At 37.7% G+C, this 16,219-nt stretch overlaps 1 protein-coding gene across 1 annotated transcript in view; it reads right to left on the minus strand.

Annotated features, from left to right (window-relative positions):
• Window positions 1-16,219, minus strand: part of CNTN5 (contactin 5) — a 227,958-nt gene that overhangs the window by 27,063 nt on the left and 184,676 nt on the right. Inside the window, exons 15-16 of the mRNA XM_042838727.1 lie at window positions 9,701-9,859; window positions 9,151-9,300 (exon numbers count right to left, since the gene is read on the minus strand). Coding sequence (XP_042694661.1) covers window positions 9,151-9,300; window positions 9,701-9,859 — 309 coding nt within the window. The remainder of the gene's footprint in view (window positions 1-9,150; window positions 9,301-9,700; window positions 9,860-16,219) is intronic.

Genomic DNA, 16,219 nt, shown 5'->3' on the forward strand with positions numbered 1-16,219 from the left:
TGAATAAACACTTGCACCACAAAAAGAGATGTGATTTCTGAACTTTGTTCCCAGACATAGGGTCCAAACGGCTGCAGGACAATGACATTATGACCTTTGTTCTTAATGTCTGTCACAAAACTGAGAAATTTAGCACTGTGTTTTCTGAATCCCAACTGATAACAATCAGCTCTTTTCTGTGCTGATACACCTCTTTTAATAAGATAAAAGATAAATTCCCTACCCATGGGGAACTGAATTACTCCTTGGCTTAACACTGGTACTTAAGATCACCAAAAGTGACTCTGCTTAACTTGACTGTATGTCTCCAATTAATTTAAAATTTTCTCATTAGTCCCTGTGTTGATCACCTAGTATTGATTTTCTCCCACTTTAGTCTTAAACTGTAAGATCTTTAGGAGTAAGTCAACTTTTTTTTTTATTTTATTACTTCAGCTACTGTTAGGATTGGGAGCAGAACACACAAAACTTATGTTTCTATGTTGTTCTGGTGATGCAGTGTTCTGAACTTTTGGCAGATGTGGTGACTAGATGTGGGTTACAGTAAATGTGACTGACAGTATTTGCATGCTATCACACATCAACATTTAAACCCTCACTTAAGTCAAGCAAACAAGAAAATGAAAATAATTTCAGTATAATTTGAAGGAATGGAAACAACAGTATTTGTTTCTTACAGAATTGCCATTTTCATTGAAGTAATTTGGCATGCTGAAAACGGAACTAAAACCCAACAGACTTGGATTCTCTCTATGTCCCCTTGGATAACAAAAATAAACTTTAAATGCTTTCTTTAAGAGCAGACACAAGAAATGTAAACGTCATCTCCCTAAGAAAACCTTTGTAATATGAGAAAAATATAAATTAGAAAAAGTAAGGCTAATATAGAAAGCCTATCAGAAATGGCCAGTTGTTACACAAATTGTGTGTATTTTATCATTACAAGTTATACAGACATGAAAAGCAGTGGTTTTTATGAAGGAAAAAATGTATGCAGAGAATTGATATTCCTGAGGGTTTTCTGTAAGAGAGCAGAAGTTAAGTGCTAAAAATCTCTAGTAATGCCACCTATATATTATAAATTTGTGTTTAATTTAAAGGTTGGGGAAACTTTTGGAGGTGATAGATAATACTGTTGATGTGAAATCTTAATTTGGGATAGAAAATATCTTTCCTTCTAGTGCTCTACTATGTTCGACATTTTGAAAACTGGTCTTTTCTTTGAGATACTTATGTTAGCTTTTGTGTTCAGAATTTTAAACATTCCTCTCTCTTCACTCTGAACAGCTACTTAATTTTTGATTCTTTAACTGAAAAGTGCAGGTTCTGGTAAAGATGGCCTTTTCAGAGATTTTATCTAGGTCACTTTGGTCCAAAATATTGAAAACGATTCAATGCTTAGTGAAACATTTCAATTTGTACTTTAAAAGGTGTAACCTGACTTCAGTTTCATTTTAACAAAGTGAAAACGGAAGAGAAGGCAGAATATTTTATTTCAAAATGTCAGTTTTTTTGGTTTTGCCTTAATTTTCATTAATGCTATTTCTAAATGCTAAAGGATACAAGAAAAATTGGATTTTGTTTTAAATTAGTCTTATTTTCCCCCTTTTTTTACTTCCGTGGATTAACTGAAAATATTTTTATGTTGTTTGAACCATAGCTTCCTTTTCTTCTAGAAAGGAAAATAAAGTAACACATTAAACCTGGAAAACATGAATGTATTTGAAAAACAATTCATCCACTTTTTAACATTCTGGTATTGTAAAGAAATTTTAAATAAATGTTGTCCATGAATGAATAATTAGTCATTTAAAAGTGTTTCTTTTATTTGCTTTTTAACGAAATCGTAGGTGGTTTTTAATTTTTTTTTTTTTTTTATGTGTTTTCTGATTATTACAAACAGAAACAACAGATTTTTAATTTTGGAATGTGCTTCATTTTTTGTGTAGAACAGAACTATTTGACAGCCAAGGTTATAGCTGATTATAGCATTTCTGTAGAAAAGCAGTTCTGTAGAAAAACAGTAGCTAGATTTAGTTCCTGTAATTCACTTTTATGTAGGTGAGATAGAAGGAAGACAAAGCGAAGCAGGAGCCCAATTACTCCCATTTTTCAGAGTAAGAAATGATAATACCAGGTGCTCAAATTGACAGAGAAGTTTCTGATAAGAAACTGAGTCCAGATTTCCCAAGTCACAGCTCCATTTTTAATAAAAGTGCCTTTCTTATTCTGCTTGGATCCTGCATTCGTGAAGATATATTCCATGAGGATCTTTTAAAACATTCTGTATGATTTTTGAAACATTTGCTCAAATAAAGCAAAAAGAAAACAAAATGCTACACTTCTGAGGAGTTGAATTATTAAACTTCAGTTTAGCCCTTAAGAAAATGTTTGCTCAAGATATAGCTACTATTTATTTATTTCAAAGCTATTTATATCTTTTAACATACTGATACAGTTTGAAAGACAAATACTAGCTGTGGAAAAAGAGGGTAAAAAGGTTTGTTGCCAGCTTGTCACAGCTTCCTAATGTGAAGACCAAAGCAATAACACATTTTTGTTTTCAATTTTTTTTTCTTTTTATGCATACATAAATATATGTATGTATCCTTCCACACAGACCTGGGAAACAGAGAGATGTTAAGTGAAAACCTGTTCCATGTGTGAAAGACACCAACTGGTCTCATGATCTGCATTTCTTCCATTAACATTTTCCTCTGTATTTTTAGTACTTGTAATTTAAGAGGAGATTCTGAATATCCTCCAGATTATCACCCCCAGGTCTGAAATCTCAAATGCTGTGGCATATATGCCAGCTTTCCTAGTGTGTTTTCTAACAGCACTTCTATTCGGACTCTTTGTCAATAGGTACATATTAATTTGGGCCAGCAATATTACTTGTGAGTAGTCAATTTCAAATATAAACATGCAGTCAGCAATTATTGCCTACTTTATCTTCTTCATCTGTTTTTCCCTGTGGAGGCACATTTTCTGAAATGACTTCATTTGCCCATGAAATAATGTCCTAATGTTAAAAACTGAACAAAAATAATTATGATAATAGCAAAAGTGGAAAATTATTTTCCACAGGTGTCTAAAAAAAAGATCCAAAACCTGACCACTAGCAGCAACAAAGATCCCCTAAAAAAACCCAGCCTAAACATGTTGTTGTCAGGACAAGTTTTCCTTGTAATAACATAAAGAAAGATTAGCTGAGAATAAGTGTGGCTTAATGAAATATAAGGACTTATTAAAAATAAATCCTGTGCACAATCTGATACTAATTGAGTGCATTATACTGTTACCTCATAAAATCAAGCCTTCATGTCTGATTAGCAGGTTAAACTTTGATTCTACTCAATTTCCCTCTCTCCATGTTTCCCCATGAATAGACAATGTAATTGATGCTTTGCCCTCAGGCTTCAAATGCCCGACTGCCGTAGTGGAATGCCAGACATGTCTAAATTCATGTTACTGGCTCTTTTCACCTTGTGGACCTGTAAAATATGTATCAAGGCTACACGTGACTGAAATGCAGCAGCTGGCTATAAGTTAGATGTGCCAGAAAATTGCAGTATTATCCATTCCAATGAAAGCATATATGAAAAGCAATCATATTAACTAAATGTGGACTAAGTAACAAGATTAGGGTTTAATTAAATAATTAAAGCATGCAAAAACCTGCTTATTACTCTGATGATTTCCTTATATCATCCCAAGCATTGCTTCCATGGGTATTTTAAATAATGGACTGATATAAAATGTTGTTACTATCTTGGGGAAGAAGTGATAAAGTAAGTGAGGTGTGGGGAGTGAAAAAGACTTTAGTCTCCAGCCAAGTTAGCAGATGCCATTAAATTAAAGATGCTGATTGTCATTTAACTATAAAATAATGGCAGCGGAATCACACATTTGATATCTCTGTGTGTGGTCTATGCAGCTACTATTCACCTCATGGCTCTCCTCTGAGCACACTGTCACACTCACCTTCTGTGCTGGGAGACTGATAGTTCTGGATGTTTTCCAGTGCATCCTGTCTTTTTTACTTGTAGAGCACGTCTAACATCACTGCAAAGGGCCAGGTTAGTCTGCTAGGTCATGAGGAGGAGGTTGATACCATATTCCTTCTAAAGAATAATGTCCTTACACATGCACTCTATTAAGATTTCAGATCTGTGATGTTGGAACTGAAGCCCATGGTAGTAAAGGTTTTGCCTTGAAGCTTTCAGATAAAAAAAAAAACCAACAAGGTACAGAGATATTCTGAAAAAGAATACATAATCGAGTAATACACGAAGATATTAATTTGCTAATTTGGAAAGCCATCTATGAATAGCCATACCAAATTAAAACTGATACTAACTTTCTTGTTCCTTTGACTACGGTATTTGAAAACAACCAGGAAGATGACAATTCACATTGACAGACTTGTCTGAGACAAGAGAAGGAGACTGACAAGATTTAAGACCTAAGGCACCTCTGTAGCTATTCAGGAATAGCTAGAAATCAGGAAGAATCATAGAAACATAGAACTACAAGGTTGGAAGGACCTACAAGATCATCTGGTCCAACCATTCTTCCATGATCATTACTACCACAAGCCACTTAACCGTATCTTGAAACTCCTCATCCAGACACCTCTTGAACACTGCCAGGGACTCCACCACCACTCCACCACCTCCCTGGGCAGTCATTCCAGTGCCTGACCACTCTCTGAGAGAAAAAGTTTTTCCTTGTGTCCAATCTAAATCTCTTCTGGTACAACTTGTGGCCATTTTCTCGGGTCCTGTTTGTTACCTGGGAGAAGAGGCCAAAGCCCTCACCACCACCTCCCTTCAGGAAGTTGTAGAAAGAAGCGGATGCCTGATTGAAGCAAATTGAAGCCTCTGGCATTTCAAGAATGCCATAAAGATTTATAAACAGCATGCCATTTACACGTGTAACACACTGATATATTTGTTTTCTTGTTTTTTTTTTTGTTTGCTGTTGTTTTCCTTGCTTTTGGTTTAAAGCAGAGTCTATTGTGTTGTTGTTTTTACTTTACAACTTTTTATAGTCTCCAACAAATTGGAAAGTTATATCTTATTAGTTATGAACAGTGTTTTCTCACTGCCTCTGCAGAATAGAAGTGAGAAACTATTTGTTTATATATATATATAAACATGTTTTATGTATATGTATATACACACATATATATATATATTTAAAGAAAAAACTAACAAGATAACACAAAACAAAAACAGCTCACAACAGAAAACAGAATCCGAAGGGTTTTATTAAATAAAGCTCTTTTGAGATTGAGGTGATGACAACTAACTTCTGCTGTATCACATTGTGCTAAACAGCACAGCAAATAAACTGAACTTCAATTTCTCCAAAGACTGTTAAGTTGTTTTACTGGCACCTGTCTGGAATTCAGTGTCACACTACAAAATGCTTCCTTCTAATGTGACAATTGTGCAGCTGTAACTCTGGTAATAAAAAAAAAAAAGTGTTTCTAACTGGAAAGCTAAAAGTGCAGATAAACACTGAGTGTGGCCTTTTCCTATTTGAGCTTATATGTGACTGACCTTTCATTTGAGAAGACTTGCATTATTATCAGCAATAGGTCTGCTTGTCAGGAAGAGTCCTGTGTACTTAGAAATTATTGCTACTTTTGTTAATGACTCTGTTTCTCCAGAGGGCAACAATAGTGAAGCCTTACTCAGAAAAGAGTACTAATCACTGGGTGAAAAATACACTGCACAATGCATGTTTCATCCCTTCCTCAGTTTTTTTCGTGATCATAAGTATGACTTGTTTTCATGGTTTTGTGATTTTTGGTTTTCAGTATTCCACATCATGACATCATGCAGTGCACTGGGAGAAAGCGTTAATGCTCCAATTCCAGATGCCTGTCCCTGTACATTGCAGAAGTCATGGGATCTGGCCCTTCTTGGTTGGACGGTCTCTTACTGCCTTGCAGTGGGAGCTGGAGGGTGCTTTCCTAGCTGTACCAAACTTTTCAGGTTTGACTCGGTCTTGGGAACTCTCTCTCTTCTATTTTATTTGATTTATTATTCCAATATCATATAAAATAAGTTTTCCTCCATAGATTGTTGTCGCTGTTTTTTTATTTTTTCCTTCCTTGAGTCCAGCTCCCATCTTCCTATTCCTTTTCCCTTTTCCTTCCCATTTTGTGAGGCTGGGGGGCCCAGGAGCCTACTGCCCCCCGTCACAGGCATTGATTGATCTAGTTAACTCCATGACACCTACTACTAAATTTTTACAGAGGTAAAGCTGTATTTATTGTCCAAAGGAGTGCTTAAAACTGGATGTGCATGAAGACCTTAACAAGAGCTGCTGGAAAATGTTTTAGTAAAAGCAGACTTTGGTAAAAACAGGCAAAGAAGAAAAAGGAACTTAAAAACATGGTAGGTGGATAAAAATCAGTTATTTTATAAGTTTTATATATATATATATATTATATATATATATAACTATATATATACATATAACTTGCACTCACATTTTACATACAATGTATGTAGTACAAGGTATTTCAAATTAAGCAGCATTCCATGGCTTACCTAACTCACTGGAAAAAGGTTTCAATGTATCTTCAAGGAGAGAAGCTATGAGAGGTAATGGGGAAGAGGCTGCTCGGGAGGAGTTGTACGAAGGGACTGAGAAGGACCCTGCAGTTGATGGTCGGTGGAAGAATGTCAGAAGGTATGCAGTAAAAAGAGAAGAATGAAGTATAAAGTAGAATCATAGAATCACAGAATCACCAAGGTTGGAAAAGCTTCAAAGAGGATCTACTGCATGATGTTTCCCAGCACAGAGATGGTACTGATAATAAACACTAATAAAGAGAACATTAAAGATATTAAACAGAATGGACCCCCAGGGAATGCTACTCATGTCTGGTTGCCAGGTGGATTTAAATCCATTCACCACCACCCTCTGGGCTCAGCCCTCCAGTCAGTTCTTTACCCAGCAGAGTGTACCTGTCCAAACCACAGGCTGCCAGCTTCCCCAGGAGAACACTGGGAGATGATGTTAAAGGCTTTGCTGGAGTCTAGGTAGGCTATGTTGATAGACTTTCCATCATCCAACAGGTAGGTCATTAAATCATAGAAAGAGATCAGGCTAATAAAGCGGGATCTGCCTGTCATGAATCCATGCTGACTGGGCCTGATATCTAGATGTCCTATAATCTCACTCAGGATGACCATTCCATAACCATGAGCAGAACCATTGATAGATGGTAAAATGCAGTTTGACAGTCACCTCCGCCAGCTTCCTCTGCACCCTCAGGTGGATCTCATTTGGCCCCAAGGACTTTAGGCAGGCCAGGAGGAGTAGAACGCTTCTGCTTCCACTTGAATCATGGGAGGCTTATTCCAGATCATGGGTAAAGTATCCTGAGGATTATTGGTCCGAATTTGAAAGATAGATGTGAAGAAACTTACCCATAGGGATCCTTATCTATAGAAACTCAACCTTATCATTCGTAGCCCTGAGCTCAAAAGCATCAAAACACTCTCTAATATAGAGAGCTATGCCCCCATATCTCATTCCTTGCCTTTCCCTTCTGAAGAGCTTTTAGTAATCTGTTGCAGCATTCCAGTTGCAGAAGCAATCCCACCATGTTTGTGCAATGGCAACTAAGTCATAATTTGCCTGGTGTACTATGACTTCCAGCTCCTCCTGTTTGTTGCCCATGCTGTGTGCACTGATTTAGATACACTTCAGCTGCGGCATTTGCCTCATCCTCAAACACGCCATCATCCCCCCAGGCTCATCTCTGGTGAGCTCATTTTAACCCCTTCACCCTTCATATCCAGTTTAGAACCCTCTCAACCAGTCCTGCTAGCTCCTGGTCTAGGATCATTTCTGCCTTTGAGACAGCTGAGACCCATCTGCAGCCATCAGGCCAGGAGCCAAGTCCATGGTTGAAAAAAAAAAAAAAATTCTTGCAATTTCACCAGCCTCTCTGCCACATATTTATGAATGGATTTTTCTCAGCCTCCCAGTATCCCTCACTACCACTGAAGAGATAGAGAAAAATACCACCCGTACTCCTGCTCCATCAACTAACTGCCCCAATGCCCTGAAATCCATTTTGATAACCCTCAAGCTTCTCTGTTACTTTATCATTTCCAGCTTGAACTATCAGTAAAGGGTGGTAATCAGAAGATTGAACTAGACCAGAATTTTTTCGTAATCTCCCTCACTGGGCCTCCAGGGAGGCTGTGCACCTCTACAGGTAGGGTCTGGTTGCCATATCGGGCCCTCCATTCCCCTCAGAATGGGGGGTGTTTACAACAATTATCCTTCTTTCTTTCTTGGCAAAGGCAATCTTGAAGTGTGTAGTAGACTACCCTACCCTAGACAATATCCTGTGTGGACCTTCTACTGCATCTGCACTTCCCCGTCCCTCAAGTTCCAGAGCCTCAAACCTATAGCAGACAGGTACCTGGGAAAGCTAGGTAGATAGAGAGGGGATATCTGTGATGCTAAGCTGGGACTTGTTTCCACATCTCCTTCTTTCTTAGATCTCCTCCCTCTGACAGATGGTGGAAGGGTAAGGGGTCCACCAGTGTTTGAGTTATACCATCCCTGTGCCTTTCTCACAGGTATCATAGGGATTTACTCCATCAGTATCTCTCCTGCTCATAGTCCCTGATGCTCCTTAATTTCTCTACCTCCTCCTTGAGCTCTGCTGTCTTGAGCAGATTGTCCAGCTGCTTATAGTTCATGTAGGTGGTATCCCTGCTGTCCCTGATATTAACAACAGGTTAAGTCACTCCCTGCAGCCTGACATTTGGGGCATGTGCTCCATATGAATTGCCACATTCTTTTTGGTAAGAGCGTTCTGTATAGCGGAAACCATCTCCAGATTTGCTGTGCAGGAGGCAGCCAATAAGTGAGCCAAAATGAAGGTAGCCTGGATGAAGTAAGACAGCAGGGAATTAGGTCATTTTGAATTTATGTAAATTAAACATTGTTCCTGTAAATAAAACAAACTATTCTGCATGAGTATTATCCTGGAGCAATGTTGACTCAACACAGATTGTACCATTGAAAAGAGTATAGTACCATCATTATATTAAAGCAGTTCTTGTTTCTGGTAGTCCTGAAAAATCAACCTTTTTATCTCTTTACCTGCTTCATTGGTTCTGATCATGCGGGATGGTGCACTTGGGTCTCCAGTCCCAATTTTGTTGGTTGCTACAACTCTAAACTCATACTCCACCCAAGGGTTCAGTTCAACAGCCATAGCAGACTCCATGTCTCCACTTATCACATCAGGAACTGCAGACAGTGAAAAAATGTACAGGTCGCTCAGAAAGTTGAAGCTCACAGGCAGTGTTTCAGTGGCAAATGTGTATGACCATTAGATATGACAGATATTAAGGATCAAATATGTTAGAAATCAGAGTTGTTTTTTTTTTACAATGAGGTACTCCTGAAACGGCAAAGAATAAAAGGAAGAGGGGAGAGATTTCTGCTTATTCACAACTGCATAACTCAGGAGTCTTTGTGTTGTCCTTTTATAGATGTTGCTAAGTAACATGAAAGGAATAAAAATAATTTAAAAAATTGTTGGTTTTAAATTACCATTGTTATTTCAAGAGTATCTACAGTTGCTGCTGGTTATTATTGTCACAGAGCAGGAGTTTTGAAGCCTGTGCTATTTTAAAGTTATTCTCACCTGTTTTCACTGTCTGCCAGCCAAGAGAAAATGGACTGCGAGCTTGCAGGTTGTAGAGGGAGATCGGGCTGTGATTGTCTGCCCCAGGACTCCAGGAGAGTGTTGCTGTGGTGTCTGTAATTTCCTCCACTATTACAACCCCTGGGGGACCAGGAGGACCTAGAAATAAATTGGAATAATCAAACAAAGCACACCATCATCATTGCTGAACAGTAATAATACAGGAGAGATATTCTGTAGTGTGTTCAATACCCATGAAATACAGGAGTTAAAATGAACATTACTACTACATCATGGTGATAGCTTGTATAGAAGAATTTCTACTGGCAAACTGTGATTGTTTCTACTCTTTAAATGTTACGCAGGTAGAAGCAATTAACCTGTCAGAGTGACAGCAGAAGAACTAGGAATAGAAACAGATTTTTATAAAATCTTGTTGTAATTGTTCTGAATGTAAAATTGAAGGAAAAAAGAAAGTATCTAGGCTAGATTGAACAGTCATAATCACATCTCTTTGTGTGAGAATTCTCAGCAGGAGAAGTAAATATCAAAATGAAGCAAGGTAGGATGTGTTTTGTTAGGAGAATACTAATAGTGCTAATAACTGAATTAAGAATGCAACATAAAGCCTCTTTATCAAATTCACTCATTCAATAAAATAATCTGGACTACTGTCCTTCTGAAAGTCCACTAGCTATTTGACTGAAAGCTATCAAAAACCGAACCCAAATATTTTTAAGACTGATCTTTACTGTGATTCCTTTAAAAACAAACAAAATCACCAAAAAAATTATCATTTGAGAAATTCGACTATTATTTATTCCACTTTGCTATACTTAATAAGAAAAGTTTTTAAGTCATGTGACTTCTCCAATAAGTAAAGCCTTTTGTAATAAATATAAATTTGCAATGAAATCTTGCCTATAACTTCCTCCCTACCCCTAGTTTTCTCCTTTAATTCTTCCTGATATTGATCTTAATCATGTTTTAAAACATTGTCCATTTGCACTTGCCAAATCAAATCAGAGGCAAGTTTTCCCTGATTCAGGATCCTTTTTTGCAGCTGTTGGAAACAGATGTTTATGGGGAAAGACACATCTCTGTTATGGGCAAATGCAGGATAAAAATCTCTCTTGTGATTTCCTGTACTTAAAACTTAAACAAATCCAGGACAGGACTCAATACTTCTAATGCTACTTAATTAAAATAATGATTTGCTTAATAGCTATAATTAATTATGAAAAATCTGAATATTTTTGGCATCCAATTTTTTCCCAGGCTTCTCTTGTTGGAGGCTGAAGTTCTGCTTCTGCATAGATGGAAATCTGTAAAATCAGAAACGCATTGTCGATTTTCTCCAAAAATGAACATGGAGGAAAGGTAATGATGAAAACACTTTTATTAAGAAAAAGAAACTGTGGCTGCATTTCTGGGGAACCCCAATGCTCTTTGCATGTGTCAGACTTTCTTCTAAAGTTATATTATAGCAGATCGTTTGGACACCCTCCATTCCTTTCCATCATAACTGTAAGGTACCATGAGTGGTGTGGTTCAAGCAGAGCTCAGGAACTATGGATAAGAGAGGTATATTCTCAGGTGTGGTTTCAACATTTGATGTTGCAGTTGTAGCCAGGATTGCTGAACTCACCATTATATATGTATGTATTTACCTATCTATCAACCCATGTACCTACCTACATATTTATTTGTCTGTTTTGCTATTTTATGCAACCAAATCTTTTTCTGGCTAGAATCCTTTAACTAAAAACAGTCTTACATGAATATAAAAAGAGTGTTTATGTGAACTACAACAACATTTTGTTCCGATTTTTTTTAATAATTCAACTCCATAGTCTTAGCGTGAAGCAGACATTGAATTATTGAAGTAATAAAGCAAGTTATACTTTTCACTTTTCTCTGTTTACTTGTTAATAACCTACAAGCCATGAATGAACATTAAAATATTGGTAATATAGCACTTATGAGAATAAAAGCAACAAAATAGTCACATAATTATCTTAAAAAACAAAACAAAACAAAACAAACAATGAACAGAATTCATTGAAGTTTATTATAGATGTATGAATGGTGAAATACTCTATGAAATATGTGTTTGCAGTAGCCTAGAATACTGCACTGGGCTATGGGAAGAACAATGCTTTCCCCCTCCAAGGATGGTGAGCAGATCCCATTTCCAGGAGTTTCTTTATTTCTTGGCTCTGCCTGCTTAGCACACTTTGAATTGCTGCTGTCAGTGCTCTTTATGTCCAGTCCAGGATAAGATGATGATTCACCTTATACCCCCTTATGACTCTTGGCCTTCTGAAGTCCTGTAGCAGACCAACAAAATACACTTCACATTTACACTGGAATTGTCTCAAATATCTGAAGGACAAAACCATTGCCATCAGAACAAGCTAAAGGCTGAAGAAACTAATAATGCAGTCAGAGAAGAAAGCCTTGTGTAGATAAGATGGCTTGACTGCAATCTTGATGATGAACTTGTTGACAGAAAACGCTGATGGCAAACTCATTGACTATGAAGGCTATTAATCTAAGAGGCATAAAAGGATGCACAAGAGAATCTCAGGGGGATTTCAAGGCCTCAGGACCTTTTGAGCTTCAGAACTTTTGGATGAGTGCTCTTGCAGAAAGAGACACACCTATTGGCTGGACCAATGCTAGAGCACGGACTTCTGTTCTCCTTCTCTGTCCTGTCTATCTTTCTTAATCCACTTCTCCTCTGCCTCTCCATTTTTTGTTTTTCCCACATGAAGTTATCAAGTAATGCAAGATGTACTTCAGTTTCCCATAAATTCATATAATTTAGCCACACAGAAAGATATAATTGTAAGTGTGCCAGTATTTTTAAGATAATTGTAGTACAGAGATTCTGAATAAAACTGATGATTGTATTTGGATCCTGAGTGATGTTTTTGCTTTAAACTAATTGAGGAAGGAGGACTTGTGAATCTGGTCTCTCTACCCTCAGTTAATAGGTGGGATGTGATAAGACCCCCCTTCATTTGCAGTTGAAAGGTCTTTGTTTTCCTTCTGTGAGAAAACATGACTGAAAGCTGACTGACCCACATGACATCCTGATCACCAAATTGGAGAAAAATGGATTTGATGGATGTACAACTTGCAGGATAAGAAACTAGCTGGATGGTTGCACTAAGGGAGTTGTGTCAACTGCTCAGTGTCCAAGTGGAGACTGGTGATGAGTGGCATTCTTCAGGCATCAGCTCTAGGACCATTAAACATCTTTGTAGGTGTCATGGACAGTGGGATAGATTTCAGCAAGTTTGCAAACACCAAACTGAGTGGTGCAGTTGACACGCTTGAGGGAAGGGATGCCATCCAGAGGGACCTGGACAGTCTTGAGAGGTGGGCCTAAAGTTCAACATGCTAAGTGCAAGGCCATGCACCTACGTTGGCGAAATCCCAAGGCCAAAAATAGGCTGGGCAGAGAATGGCTTGAAAGCAGCCCTGAGGAGGAGGATTTGAGGGTTCTGGTTGATGAAAAACTTAGAATGAGCTGGTAATGTGTGCTTGCAGCCCAGAAGACCAGCTTTGTCTTGGGTTGCATCAAGAGAAGTGTGACAGCTGGTCAAGGGAGATGATGAGCGATGGGATGAGTGGAAATGGCTTTAAAGAGAATGAGAGTAGATTGAGACCAGATATAAGGAAGAGATTCTTTAGTATGGGATTGGTGAGACACTGGAATAGGGCGCCTCCCCCTGGAAGGCATTGTAGGCCAGACTGGATAGGGCTTTGAGCAACCTGGTCTAGTGGGAGGTTAGAAATAGATAATTTTAAAGGTCCCTTTCTTAAATCTTAAAACTTAAATCACTCTGTGATTCTGTGTTTCTAAAGATGTGTTGTCTGCACTCCTTCATTCTTGCCATATATTTGCTCTTCTCTTGGTGGGATGCACCAGGTCAAGCCTTTGTCTCAAAATAGTAAATCCTGGGGCCAATTTAATAAAGGAGGGAGGTCTTCAATCTTCATCATCTATTGTTTCAGGCTCTCTGCTGATGTAGGAAAATGCTAGTGAAATATTTATTTGTAGCCATGGGGTAATTTTTAAAGGAAAGCTGGGATTCTGATACAATCATATGCTTTTACTGAGTTGGAACCCAAGGCCAAGAATTATAACATGCTTCCAAGCGCAAATAAAATTAAAAGAAAATATTTTAGTACTTTCTCTCTTCAACAATATTTCTTCCATGTACACTGAATATTACTGAAGAGTTTCTAGCCACGCTGTTATAGGAAATAGAACAAGTTTCTTACTTATATAAAAATACATAAAATATATTTATGCGGATGTCTCCTGCTAAATTCTCGATATATTTTGTTGTAGGAGTTCTCTCATGTTTTTTAAACCTTTGAAATGCATTCCTAGTCATGACAATGTGTCATTGTGCTTTCTGAGATGTGTGCTCTTACACAGTCTGTAGGACGACTGCTAAAAAGCATTTCCATTTCCAACAGCAGGCACTCTTGAAAGAGGATTAATAAGGGACAAAAGCCTCTGTGATAACAAATGTATGAGAGTTAGCCAGGACCTGAGTGCTATGCAGATGTCACTCATTTTTATAGAAATCTCATTAAATTTTATGCTTGGGTGTTATCATTCATGGTGTCAGCTGGAAGGCTAATGCAGAGAAGCGTTTTTCCCAAGGGCTCTGCTATTGTTCAGGATCTCTAAAACAATTTTTTAGTCGAGAATAGCCAATTGGGGAAAAAATGCACTGTCTGCTCAAATGGTTCTCTGGAAACTACACAGAAAATGGCTGGTTGTAAGTGCATCATAATGCAGTTGACCTTCATAGAGAAGATATTTGAGGCTGCGATAGGCTCTTATGCAGCTCTACGAACATTGGAAAGCCAGCGTAAGGATATTAGTCAGTTATCTTCTTTCAGAGCAGTTCCATGGATGGATGCTTCATTTCAGGACATACATATATACATTTCGGCGAACGTATTTTATGTGTTTTTTTATTGTTGGGATTATCATCCTGAGAGGTCCTTTAGATTACTTCCCATGATTCAGTGTTAACATGAGAGTTCCTCAAAGACTATTACCAATAATAACTCTAGTAATTCAGAGAGTCAGTGCTCTTTTCCTGTGAATCCCAGGATATACATTGATTTATTCCACTGCACTCTGATCAAGATAATTCTTACTTTTACCAAACTAATAATAAGTCTGATGTGTAACATTTCATGAATATAGAATTCTTGACCTGAAGGTTTTACTTTCTGAATGACAAAGTGTAATAGCTTGTCATTAAGAAGACAATAGGTTAAAGAAAAGAGGAAGAGAAAGAGTAATAAATACAGGATAATGGAAAAAGTTCAAGACAAACAGGAGCCGGACTGTTTCTTGCAGCATAAATCCATAATGCTGTGTCCACCTACAGCTCTCCATATATTGATGAACAAGAGGATGGATTGAAAGTGTAATTTGTCATGAATGCAATGGGCACTAAAGCTACGTTCTCAGCCTCATTCCTACAAATGTGGTGTATTCAAGTGGTAAAACAGCTACATAAAGACCTGGGAGGATGGAGAAGTCATAATCCAACTTGACTAGGACAAGCAAGGAGGATTCTTCAGATGCAGATTCCAGACTACACTCCAGAGCCTCTGAGTTTTGGATCTATACTTTGTGGCATATAAACAGTTGAGGGAACATTAACTGAAATCTCACTTTATGAGGAAAGAACTGGTAGCCTCTGAAACACATTATGAATGGCATAAATATCTCTCACTTAGATAAAGGTGTCTAAAATAGAACACAGAAGTGATTTTTAGATATCCCTCTCTTATTGGCTTATTCTTCTGACAACCTGCATCACTTGTCCAAGATCTGATTTGTGTTGCTTCCATTTCTCTCACAACTCAGAGCTTCAAGGATAGATCTCTCTCAGGCATTGAGTTCATGAATATTACCACACCTCATTTATGTTTTGGAACTTGATTCTAAGCTTTTTTTTTTTTTTTTGACTGAAGACATAGACATAAGTTAAGGTGTAGCTTAGTTAGAATTTTTTTTCTGTTCTATTTTTAAACTCCTAGGATTCTCTCATTCAAACTGTTGAACATATTATAACTTCAAGACAAAATCAGATTGCTGGAAGTTTTGGTCTGGAGTCTGTAGGTTAAACAGCTGATGATCCATCTACAACACCAGATACAGAGAAAACAATAGCAGTATTTGATAGAGGAAATCCTCAGCTACAAAACACCAGAAATGAACAACAGTTTGCATGCTGTGCTCATAAAAATCTGCATGGCCATTCAGAGCATGTCTTATCTTTTACTTCATTATTTCTACTGCTCAAGTGCATCATCTACTGCCTCCCTGCACTCATATTCACTGTTTGGTCTCAGCAAGCATTGATGAATCTCAGTGGGTGCAATTTTTTTCTACAGAGAGGAATTCAGTTCCACACCTTTGCCCCATCCATACTTTCATGTCAGGCAACATTTTGTCAGAATACCCCTCTG

This window comes from Centrocercus urophasianus, unplaced genomic scaffold, assembly GCF_019232065.1.
Source record: "Centrocercus urophasianus isolate 14NV4802_14NV808 unplaced genomic scaffold, USGS_Curo_1.0 seq_9, whole genome shotgun sequence".
NCBI lineage: Eukaryota > Metazoa > Chordata > Aves > Galliformes > Phasianidae > Centrocercus > Centrocercus urophasianus.